This window comes from Syngnathus scovelli, chromosome 2, assembly GCF_024217435.2.
Source record: "Syngnathus scovelli strain Florida chromosome 2, RoL_Ssco_1.2, whole genome shotgun sequence".
NCBI classification, from domain to species: Eukaryota; Metazoa; Chordata; class Actinopteri; order Syngnathiformes; family Syngnathidae; genus Syngnathus; species Syngnathus scovelli.
In genome coordinates this window covers 21,071,378-21,083,987 of record NC_090848.1, presented here as the reverse complement: position 1 = coordinate 21,083,987, position 12,610 = coordinate 21,071,378, and the positions used below count along the sequence as shown (strand labels likewise).

The 12,610-nt window shown below is 43.5% G+C and overlaps 1 protein-coding gene and 1 long non-coding RNA gene across 7 annotated transcripts in view; one reads left to right on the top strand and one right to left on the bottom strand.

The window, feature by feature from the left end:
- LOC125989157 (kazrin-A) overlaps positions 1-12,610 on the bottom strand; it is a 131,591-nt gene that overhangs the window by 16,365 nt on the left and 102,616 nt on the right. For 4 of the 6 annotated variants that reach the window (XM_049755226.2, XM_068649934.1, XM_068649936.1 and 1 more), the window contains 4 exons: positions 2,998-3,134; positions 2,367-2,537; positions 1,565-1,648; positions 252-441 (listed from right to left, as the gene is read on the bottom strand). In XM_049755226.2, the coding sequence (XP_049611183.2) occupies positions 252-441; positions 1,565-1,648; positions 2,367-2,537; positions 2,998-3,134 (582 nt within the window). The remainder of the gene's footprint in view (positions 1-251; positions 442-1,564; positions 1,649-2,366; positions 2,538-2,997; positions 3,135-12,610) is intronic. The other 2 variants (XM_068649935.1, XM_049755227.1) reach the window with 1 other exon arrangement.
- LOC125989165 (uncharacterized) lies at positions 5,042-11,605 on the top strand. Its single transcript, XR_007488617.2, has 3 exons — positions 5,042-5,547; positions 5,706-5,851; positions 9,473-11,605. It is a non-coding gene; the product is annotated as an uncharacterized lncRNA (long non-coding RNA).

The following is a 12,610-nucleotide window of genomic DNA, read 5'->3' as shown; positions in this document are numbered from 1 at the left end:
TATAACGCAATAAGAAATAGAAACATGTTAATGTTAAGATTGGGGATAAACCAGGTGGCCACCACATTTGGTTTGCTTCTGTCGATCTGCGGCTTTTTATAGCGATGAATAAACAACTGGAAGGAGCAAGATAAGGTAGGTGAGCCCGCTGCTTCATCCAAAAAGCGCATGGAATGATGGCTAACAGCACGCCCACAAGAACACACTTCATAATCGGGTGCATGCGGGCCAGTCAGTGAAGCTACTTCTACCTTGTCTGTCGGTGGGATGGCCCGTGTGCACGTAGAGGGTCTGCTGACTCTGTCTGATGGCAGCAGTGAGGGGAAGGTCAGCTTGCATCACCCACTCCTGGTTGTTACCGTTGACAACCGGCTCCGTTGGCATTGCCAGGGAGTGACGTTTAGGCACATCCTTGGTAAGGGTGGCTAGTGACTGTTTGGCCTTGGGAGAAGTGAAGAGAGACAGACACATTTAGGGGGATTTACTGCGTGCTTACCGCCCATACAGGTATGAACTGTGCATTCTCCAATGGAACGAGATTACAATGTCAGTGTTAGCTATTAGGATCGGTGCTGATATTCAAGAGGGAGGGGGACTGAGGTCTGTGTTGTAATTGATGCCCCCCTCCCCGCGTTTAGTTATTTTTCAGTGAATAGCGAAGGATAGGAACCACAGGGGGGAAAAAAACAACAGGCAAGTGTTCACAATAATGTTTTTGTTTTCAATTTATCATTCAAATATTCTGGTGAATGTGATTGTTTTATGTAGATTATTGTCATTAGCCTATGGAGAAGATATCATTGAGCAGCATGAATGCCACCTAGTAACAAGCCAGGAGAAAGAATTTTGTTGTCATTGCATTTTCTGGATGGCAACTAAAATCTACAGTTGGTATGTTTCTTCATAAATCAGAAACAATGTGCATTGCCCATACTATTTATAACAAACATTGCAACTGGAGTCTGGGAAAATCACATTTGATAAAATTGGTAAAACTGAGGATTATAATTTTCCTGTTATGCAGTGTAACTAAGTGGTTGGCACTCAGTTGTTTCATATTGAAAACATCATTGACCAGTCAATACTTTGACAAGGCCCACAATACAATTGTTGCAATTCGATTTTGTCAATGGTCATCTATGTTTTAACTCTAATAAGAATGTCCGCTAAATTATGCTTTAAATGTTTTGTTCCATGCAAAGCAAGGAGGGTGCAAATCACCACCACCGGCACCACCACAATCATCTTTCTTGCAAACAACCACTTCATTACACCGGTCAGACAATCATCAATCACCAAGGCTGACATGCAAAACAAAAAGGAATCACACCCCTTCATTCGTGGTCACAATACTGACGTCTCGTTCCTGAATTAGAGCTCAATCACATTCCAATCAATCACACGGGAAATCTTTGGGATCACCGCTGGTCAAATGATCGGGCTCGATTGGGGTGAGCTGGGGATTAGTCGTATCCATGACAACATTTAAGGGATCTTTTTGAGGAACAAGTGGGGGTTAAGAAAAGTTCAAGTCAAAGCTGAACAGGGCGAGACTCCATCTTACCGCCATAACCCTCGGGGAGAAGTCCCTGTCCCCGAGCCGCTCAAACACCCGGAACTCCATTCTTTGATTGACACAGTTACTGATCTGAAGGGTGGGGGTGGAGACATGAGGCAGGGCCAAACTGCACATTTAAATGACTTCACAATTAATTTAGCATATACCTAAAATGTTATGGTCAAGAGGTGTTTTTTTTATGATCATGATAAAACAAAATCTATAAACCTGACTTTACGGAGGTGTCAATGAAACTAATAGGCAAAATTGATAAGGGGATTAATTGTCACTAAGAATTCAATTCTTGAACCATGTGAGGCAAAATTAATTACATGATTTCATTACTTGGCTGAAAATAGCACTGGTGATATTGATTCAATCTCAACTAGTTGACAGTCGAAATTAATATTCTAGCATTTAATTCAACCTTTAAAAACGATTATTGTTATATATTCTTGCAATGGAGCACGTGTCGAGAAGAAACCAACCAACATTCTAATTTAATGCATATTGCATTGAGCACAGATCCAGATAAAACCGGGATTGAGGAACTGTTGCAATAAATAACCCGTTAACCTGTCTATAATGTTATGTCATCCTTCGTCAAGCAGGAAGAAGCCTGCTAATTAATATAGTGATAAATAAAGACACCAACATAGAGTGCTTTGTCATTCATGCATTGAAATAGTTTTTTTTCACCCCCCTCCCCTCTTCTATATAGTGATGAATAAAGACACCAACATAGAGTGCTTTGTCATTCATGCATTGAAATAGTTTTTTTTCACCCCCCTCCCCTCTTCCATCTCACCATTGCCAGTTCAGCCTCCAGCTCCTTGATGCGGTTTTCCTTGAGGTCCAGCTGTGCTCGCAGCATTCCCGTGTGCTCGGTGGCTTCCTTGGTCTGTCGCCGCAGGTCCCACTTCTCTCTCTCCAGCATGTCTTTCTCTTTGGCAAGAGCTTTCACCGCATCCTCGCTCTCCTGGTGGACAGCAAAAAACTGAAGTTAGTGCGTACATCTCAAAACAATAAAAAAGTGCAATTCCCTGGTAAAAACACATACTGATGAAAAGTAGCTATCCCAAGGTGCTACACAAAATAATTGGTATGAAAATTATGATTTCTTTACAACGAATATATCTGTTTGTCTATGTATCTCTATGCCGTACTCTACGTCGTGACAGGCAGAACAATTCCACTTCCACTAGATGGCAGAGATACAATTAACCTGTGTATCCACCATTTTTTGCCTTTTAAAGAGATTAAAATCAATGTGTTATTCTACATTTAATAAATTGTAGTGTAATTGTCGGTCTTTGAATATTTGCTCCAAGCCAGTGTAAACAAACAGGAAAAATAATCCATGTTTGTGTGCTTAATGGGGATCAGGCTGAAGTTTCTTTGAAATTAAAAAAAAAATGCTAATGCATATATTCTTGTACTTTTCTGTGCTGGTCGTAGTTGCGAATAAAATCTCGGAGCTGCTCCTCTCGGCTCTCCAGTGTGGAATAAAGTTGCTGCATCTGATTCACCAGGTCTGCCTTTTCCAGCTTTAGACGCTTTCGGTCTGACTTCATGGCTGATAGAAAGAAAAGGGATCACTGGTTAGCACTGTTTTGTGTGCAAGCACAGGCTCACTGGTTTTACATGAGAAAACATTTGTAGGTGCACCTCTGCAACATTACGAATTCCCAGGACTATCTTTGGTCATTCTCACACACGATAAACCTGGCTCGTTAGGTCCAATATTTACACTGTATTTTCAAGTTCTATAGACATTGATACAATTATGTGTTCGTACATCAATGGTTTCTGAATCTGATTAATGAGTAACACTGTTATTTGAACAGAACGCCTCAAACCAGAGAACCGATTTTTATATTGATTTGTGGGCAACCTTTAATAGGCCCTCTCAAAACCATGCAAGTTTGGGAAGGAAGGAAGATGACTCAGAAAGAGACTCAGATTTGTCAGAATCTGACTAAGAAAATGACACAATGTATCGAGGAGGTGTCACGGTCCTCCTTTGTGTCCCCTTTTCTTTCAGGCAATATGGCTGCGCCCAGCGTATCTCAAGAAATAGGTTCGCACGCCCGACCGCCCGCCCGTCCGTCCGTCCGTCCGTCCGTCCGTCCATCCATCCATCCATCCATCCATCCACAGGTACATTTTAATATTGATTCAACACTGAGCTCTTGATACTTAATTGTGTATGCCTGGTTGTATCCATTTGCATGGCTAAGAAGATGCTTTCAAGCATTTGCACAAGCGAGAAACATTAAAGACACATACATACAATGGCTGCATGTTCACAAAAGCAATCTCCACATCTCAACTTGTATAGTCTGCTCTTTAGTCTCATTGTCATATTTTCCCTCTGTGGGACACACATGAAGAATGTTATTAAAAAAAATATTCACGGAGCCTTTAAATGTCTCACAGACCCTTCCCTGTCTCTTTGACACAAGCTTGAAATTTTTCCAGACATTGGCTGACAGCTTCTATTACGCATTTATATGATAAGCTCCATTTTCACACTTTCCATATCCATCTCATAACTTGGCTATTTGTGCACAGAAGCTGTTGGATACTTTGAAGGATCACATCAGTTTCCCTCTTGATGCGCCTTTCTTTGTTTACCTCGTTTGTGCTCCGAGCTATCTGTGTGTCTGTGAACGAACTTTTTAACAGCTCCGCTTCCAGAAGTTGCATCTGGGGAGAATGGTTGGGGACCGGGAATATCGTACAAGGACAATGTCTGTAACGTTCTCACTATAGATAAAAAACACATTGAGATTAATGTTAGTGGGGGCTACTTGAAGTGACCTTTTTTTGTCTTTTGGTATTACCCAGGGGTCACCGCAGCAACTCATCCTTTTCTATCTGTCCCTATCCACTGCATCTTCGGTTACAGCTCCAGTTATGCATATGTCCTCTCACATCACATCTATAAATGTCCTCTATGCTGCCTACCTGGCATCTCTATTTTTCAGCATGCTTCGACTGATAAATACACTGTCCCTGCTCTACATGTACAAACCATTTAAATCTGGACTCTCTTGCTTGGTATCCAGTATGTGATCTTATTTCTGAGGTTGTCCATCATTCATCATCATCATCATCATCATCATCGGTTTAAAGTCCGTTTTCCAGGCAACGCTGGGTTGGACTGGGTTCTTGATATGGCTTTCTTCCACCGGGAACGGTCCATGGCCATCTCGTGGTTGATGCCGAGTGCCTTCATGTCGGCTGACACGGTCGTCTGCCAGGACTTTTTAGGTCGGCCACTGGGTCTTGTTCCCTCTACGTTATACGACATAACTTTCTTCACCCAGTCGTTTTCGTCCTTCCTCACTACATGTCCGTACCATCGCAGTCTGCCTCTCCTCACCACATCCACTATGGCCTCCACTCCCATCTTCTTTCTCAGCTCTGCATTGGATTTTTTCTCCCTCATTGACACACCACACATCCATCTGATCATCCTCATTTCTGCTCTGTTTAGTTTTTCTTCGTGCTCTGTTTTCATCATTGCCAAGGTGAATCTTCATACCTTTAAGTTTCCAACCCTTTCTCCTGCCTTTTAGTCATTGATACCACCTCCAAACCATACATGGTTGGGGTTACTACCATGCTCCCTTCCACTCTCTCCATTGCTCTGAACAATAGATCACATGCACTTAAACCTTTGCCACCCCCACTGGCCTTCTTTTTATTCCTACACATACTCTGGCCTGCTGCAACTGACCTTCATTCCTCATTTCTTGAGCGCAAACATCAGTATGACTCAAGCCCATAAACATAATTGTTGTCATGTCTCTCATGTCTTTGTAGTCTGTGATCAGTGTTAAGATAGAGTAGGTCACGTAACTAGAATCAGGAAGTAAGGGCATGTTCCAGCACAGTGTTGAAAGAGAACGCTGCTTGTTCTATTCTCTCCTGCAGTTCGGCAAAACAACTACCTACATTTTGTGTTATACAAGGCATCGTTGGTATGTATCTTTGTTTAAGTTATTATGGATCGAAATAGATCTTTTGAGTTCTGAAATTATAGTTGTCTGTGATGTTGGACGATAAGATAAAAGCATGATTGACGTTTCGATTTGGTTCATTTGGTTCTGATTATACAATGTGGTTTGTATTCTCCCAGTTTCACCCTTTCCTTTGTTATGAAACCTGGAGTCAACCTTCAACCTGGCCTTCAGAGTCTTGATGAGTGAAAGTGGTTGAGCTTACTGTCTTCGGATATTCAACATATTTGGAGGGCAGGATGATTATATAAATGGCAAAAATAATGTATGTTTGCTATATTTGGGATGTCAAGACTTAAAGGCCCAGAGACACCGGTATATGTATAAATCGGTTTTAGTTAGCTTATGGGCTTATAAATATAAATTGACGATCGAAACAACGAAAAGGAAGCTGTTGCTCTGAAAAATATAATTTAAATTTGCCGCGCAGACGAGTTTGACTGCACCGAGCCGCCAGCCGGAAGTGACGTCTCATGACGTCTCAAGTTGTACGCGTTTAGCTTCAGTGAATGTAAACAAAAAGAGAAGAGGGGCCAGCGCGGAGACGTCCTGGCGTACGTTCGTTCGCGGGACGACAAGATGGGTTGCATTCGCCTGATAGGATCCACGAACCGGACAGTGCGTGCCTGCTGTGTGCTCGTGTTCACAGTGGCCTGGTTGACTGTCATCTTTCCGGACGCTGCTGTGCATCGGGAGCGGCTAGCGTGCTATCACTCGTATTATTCATCTTCTTGTTTTATTTTTCCTGTGTTGTTTACTTGTATGTGCGTTGTGAACTCTGTCTTATCACCCTGGGACAGTGAGAAACGTAATTTCGATCTCTGTGTGTCTTGACATGCGGAGGAATTGACAATAAAGGAGACTTTGAGACTTTGACTTTGAAAAGTATGTCGAAGCGTGACGGGAGGGGCACAATTCAGAAAACGTGCTCAGCTCGTCGAAAAAATGCAATTTAAGAAATAAAATTAAAAATGCGCCCAAAACCTAAACCAAACGCTGCAGATGTTCATTTCTCCATGCGCAGTCCCTGACTGTTGAGGGCCAGGGACAAGGCTTTCAGAGCGGGTGATGAGGCTGGCTTGAGGACAGCGAGGGCCGACCTGTCCCGAGGCATCAAAGAAGCGAAGAAGGCGTTCTCGTGCAAGGTCTCCACCCACTTCAAGGACAGCAAGGATGCACGTAGCCTTTGGCGGGGCATTCAGACCATCACGGACTACAAGCCCGCGCCGAGGAGCTGTGAGGGCGACGTCCGTCTGCTGAACGATCTGAACCGCTTCTTTGCTCGCTTCGACGCCCAGAACAGCACTTGCCCACTGAAGTCCACTCCCCCCCCGCACGAGCAGCCCCTGCGCCTCTCTGCCGACGGTGTGAGGAGGGCGCTTGCCGCTATTGACACCCGTAAGGCGGCGGGCCCTGACAACATCCCGGGTCGAGCGCTGAAGGACTGTGCTGGGGAGCTGTCGGGTGTCTTCACGGACATCTTTAACGTTTCCCTGCAGCAGGCCATCGTCCCCTCGTGTTTCAAGGCTGCCACCATCGTTCCTGTGCCAAAGAAACCTGCACCGTCCTGCTTCAATGACTACCGCCCTGTGGCACTGACGCCCATCATCATGAAGTGCTTTGAGCGGCTGGTCATGGAGCACATCAAGTCCGTTCTCCCCCCCACCATTGACCCTTTCCAGTTTGCGTACCGTGCCAAGCGGTCCTCTGAGGATGCCATCTGCTCTGCCCTCCACTCGGCCCTCACCCACCTGGAGAGAAAGGACTCATATGTGAGGTTGCTGTTTGTGGACTTCAGCTCTGCCTTCAACACCATTGTGCCGCAGCGACTCATCTGCAAACTCGACGAGCTGGGCCTCAGTACCTCCCTCTGCAACTGGATACTGGACTTCCTCTGTCAGAGGCCTCAGGTGGTGCGTGTTGGCGACAAAATCTCCGCCAGCATCACGCTGAGCACGGGAGCCCCCCAGGGCTGCGTGCTCAGTCCATTGCTCTTCACCCTGCTGACGCATGACTGCACTGCGACCTACAGCGACAACCGCATAGTGAAGTTTGCTGACGACACGACTCTGGTGGGTCTCATCACGAAGGGCGACGAGACTCGGTACAGGTCGGAAGTTGACCTTCTGACCACGTGGTGCAGGGACAACAACCTCGTGCTGAACGTCAATAAGACCAAGGAAATGATTGTTGACTTCCGGAAGGGTCACACAACACACCTGCCGCTGATCATCGACGGTGCTGTGGTGGAGAGGGTGAGCTGCACCAAGTTCCTGGGGGTGCACATCAGTGAGGACCTCTCCTGGTCCGAAAACACCTCGTCACTGGCAAAGAAAGCTCAGCGCCGCTTGTACTTCCTGCGGAAGCTCAGGCGTGCATGTGCTCCTCAGGCAGTCCGGTCTACATTTTACCGTGGCACCATTGAGAGCGTCCTCACCAGTTGCATCGCTGTCTGGGGTGGTAACTGCACTGAACAGAACTTGAAGGCCCTGCAGCGCATAGTGAATACGGCTGGTAAGATTATTGGTGCTTCGCTACCCTCCCTGAAGGACATTTACACCTCCCATGTCGCCCGCAAGGCAACCTCGATTGCCAGAGATGTGAGTCACCCGGCTCACTCTTTGTTTGACCTTCTGCCCTCTGGGAAGAGGTACAGGAGCCTGCGCTCCCGCACCACCAGACTCGCCAACAGCTTCTTTCTCCAGGCTGTTAGGGCCCTGAACTCGCTACCCCCTTCTGCGTAGCGTGCGGCACTGTTGCGCTACTTTCGGGAATGTCTGCTGTACGCGCACTTGCTCCTTTTTTTTTCTGCTCCTCCTATTTATTTATTTATTTATTTATTTATTTATTTATTGTTGTGTTATTTATTCATTATTTATTCAGCACGCTTTTGTTATACTTGTTTACTTGTTTGTCTGTTGTGAGCCATGTCTTGTCACCGTGGGATAGGGGGGAACGAAATTTCGGTTTCTTTGTGTGTCTTTGGCATGTGGAGAAATTGACAATAAAGCTGACTTTGACTTTGACTTTGACTTTGGCAGTGGTCAACTCGGCACTCTAAATCCCCTTGAGAACTTTTTACTATGTCAACGTAACCACAGTGACGGGAGAGGCACAATTCAGAAAACGTGCTCAGCTCGTCGAGAAAATGCGACTTAAGCAATAAAATTAAAAATGCTTATAAAACCTAAACCAAACGTTGCAGGTCATTTCTTCATGTGCCGAGATCAACTCGGCACTCTAAAGCCCCCAAGAGCACTTTTTACTATGCCAACCTAACCAGAGTGACGGGAGGGGCACAATTCAGAAAATGTGCTCAGCTCAGCCCAAGTGAACTGCTAAATTCATCATATTCTGCGTCAAAAGAGGTTTCTGAATCGGATAAAATGATGCTAATATTGCCGCAAGAAACGGAGCTGTCGCTATCATCTGCCATGTTGTTTGGGTTTGTTGACATCCAGATGTACAACTTGTGACGTTACAGTAATGGCGCCGCCAGTGTGGCTTCGTGCGGGACCCGCTCGATAAACTGGCATTTCATTTTAACTTTATTCTTGGAAATTAAAAATGGACACCGATTACTAAGAATAAAGCTAAAATGAAATGCCAGTTTATCGGCAAATGTGTTCACTTTAATTTTTTAATTCCGTTGTAATTGAAAAAAAAAGGGATGTCTCTAGGCCTTTAAGATTCAATACAATACATCAACACAAAATGTGATGTTTGTCCTTGACTTATGACTAACATTAATTTTAGTTCTACTAGTAATGCAAGACATAAATAATGATTAAAATATTGGAAAGAACTGGTCAGTTTAAAATACAACCTCAATTACTGTTTTTCATTCCTTCCCTGCACAAAAACTCATTGCTCCCTTTCTCTGCAGTTGCACGACAACAGGTTTCTTAGACTAAAAAAGCTCCTGTACGGGCAAAGAGAAAGAGGAAACCTCGTTGCACCTGCCTCAGTGAACTCAAAGATGCTGCTGAGACGAGCCAAAAACACTGGGGCTGTCTTGTATCCTGCACCTGTGACCGTTGGGCAGCAGCCATCTGCCTGATGTTTGACAAGACAAGACGCCCACTGTGACTCAGTAAAAGAAACCATTGATGGTTAGTAGGTCGACAACATTTGAGTGTTTATGGAATACAAATGATGAAGAGAATCTTGTTGTGCTGATAAACTGTGTTGGAAAAGGTTAGTTGACAGCCGTATTCACTCCTTCATGTACTCTGGCTTTGTGTTGACCTGTCACATATATTTCACAGTTGGAGTAGGAGGTGTTTCTGAAGTACAATTTAAACTAATATTCTACTTCTGTCTGATTCATGGACTCCGAGGGAACTATTCATAACAGGCAACAAAAATAAGACAGGAGTGTTTCTAGGATTGCCCAATTTAGCGCTAAGGTCTTTCAGGATACCGCAGTGATCATCAAAGTACACTTCTCCAAAATTATGGTTTAAGGTTTGAAGTCAATGGATGAATGTGAGACTGAAAAAGATTGTGAAGTCGACAACGATATAGCTGGCTATGGCTAAAAACAGGTAATTGTGATCCTTCATCTAGCAGCCAGAAAAAAAGACCAAAACACACATAAAAAAAAAAAGATGTTTATCAAGGAAAATAAGTCCCAGCATGCGTGATCAGGGTTTACCTAATCCAAAGCAGTGGAAATTGTACTGCTCGGCACATATGTGGCCTAGAGGTGCATTGCTTTTCCATTTTCTGAGGATACAATAACAACCACCAGATGAGGCATATGACATGAGTGGCAAAAGGAAATCTAAGAGGAAGCAAAGTTTATTAGACCAAGTAGATGCCTAATACAAAATAACAGCCTGAGTCCTCTTCCCAAATCTCTTTCCAAACCGGCCTATACTTTCTGCTGCCAAAACCCTTGTGTTTAATGGGAACATCCGTTACTGCAATGTGTTAAAAGCCTTTGTGTGTTGGTCGCTTTCATGGTACTTTGCTCCTGAACAGCTTCGACTGCCCACACAGGAAGGGATACAGTACTGTATATCACTGGCTGCCAAACAGGAAATATGGACACTTCAGAGCGTTGATAAAGGCTTAGCTCTACGTTTTCCTGTTGACACAACAGCTTTAAGCTCGCACGACTCCCAATTCTATCTTAAATTACAATCAAAAATCCTTTTTGGTGAGGTTGTTTCGAGAGATAATAATGCACGAGTTATGTCCAAGTCTAAGAACACGATTAAGGAGGGCCACCGCTTCTTTCACTAGTTGATACTGCAGTATTTGTCTTAAGGTAATAAAGAAACTATTTGTTTTATGCAAGTAGAGTGAAATCCCTCCATTGCAGGTTCTGCGGTTCACAGTCCCGGTATTTCACAAATTTGTTTGAGAAGTGATGTCAATATTATACTTTTACCAATTGCCAGCATTTTAAATTTAAATCCTGCCTGCCATGAAACAATGCCCATATTTACTGATTCAGCCTCAGTCTCGTTTCATCAGCCACGGACTAGCAGTTGTGTTTTATCAGGAGAAAGAGGAGCTGCTGCCTTTTGCTGATCACTTTGATGTTTTCCTTTACTGTACGGAATGTAATGTTAGCTGAGTGGGATCATAAGTAACGTACAAAAACTGCCTTGATGGAGCCATCCAGGTAAAGAAAAGAAGAAATGTAGCCAGTCGGCAACTGCCCATAACCATGTCTGTAAAATAAACAACTGAAAATGTGTTTTAAAAATACCTGGGTCCTGTAAAGAGGTGGTTCTCAGAAAGTGTGGTCTAACTTGATGGTCAAATGCGGAGTCACTTAGAGACATTATTTTTTTGCCTTTACAACGAATCACCAGATCTAATTGTTTACAATATTGCAGACATACTGCAAAGAAAAAAAGAAAAAAACTTGACTGAGGTCTGTGCATGTGTTAGTGCGTGAATGTATTTTGAATGGTGAAAAATAGCCATTGCAGCCACTTCCTCTTTACATTTGTGTAAATTCTGATTAATTTTACATCCAATGAGAGCATGTTTGAAGACAAAACAGCACAACATTTTTTCTACAGTATGCCAATGTGTTGGACATTTTTCACAGCAAGATGGAAACAGAAACAGAACACGACTTGAGAAAAAGCCAAGGCTGCATCAATCGAATGTACAAATTCCATTTCTATTTGCTCAGTAACCTTAAGTGATGCTCACTTGCATAACGTTTTAGATCTTACATTACTCCATAACCTGCAGGGGTACATGCAGTCCACTGAAATAGGGAACAGGGTGGGGGCAGTACTAGCCCACTCACTGTTCAAATCATTACTTAAAAAAAATACACGTACTCATAATGTTACCTGATGGATACATTACACGAAAAATACAACTTTAGTCTGATAACATTCTCACATTTAGACCCGTTCATACCGGTTCTCTTTTTCAAATAAAGCAAAATACCCAACTTACCCAGTTAATCACTTGCTTTTTTGACCTTACCCCCAACAAACAGTATAGCTGACAATTTCCTGTTTTTTACTTTCACAAGCTGTCTTAATGGTAAAGCAGCACATCCCCAGCTTGATATTTCCCAAACTTGTAAGCCAACCCAAATTCCCCTTCTTTGAAGCTTTTATTAGCAGGTGCTTACTATCACTATATGCTGGGCTCGGTCTTTTTTTCTTGATACATTCCTTCCCAGTAGAAAGATTTAGTATGATAACATTTTGAATCAACTCTCAAATAAAGCGTGCCAAAAGATATTTCAGTAGTTTAGAGTTCAGTTGTGCATACCGGTAGTTTGAGAGGTTCCAGCCTTACTAAAAATAATATATTTCAAGCTTGAAGAAAATATGAAACTATAGCAAATGTGCCTCATTGAACTGCAGCAGCATCCCACGGGCCCAAACACTGACTGGTGTTCCATGATACATGTTATATGCAGCCGCTAACGCATCTCATTGTCATTATGGTGACATGAAAATAATGCCCTGCTTTTCGGTCGGCCCATAAACAAAGACTGGAGGACCTGTGGGCACATTCACTTTTGAGAATGGAACTT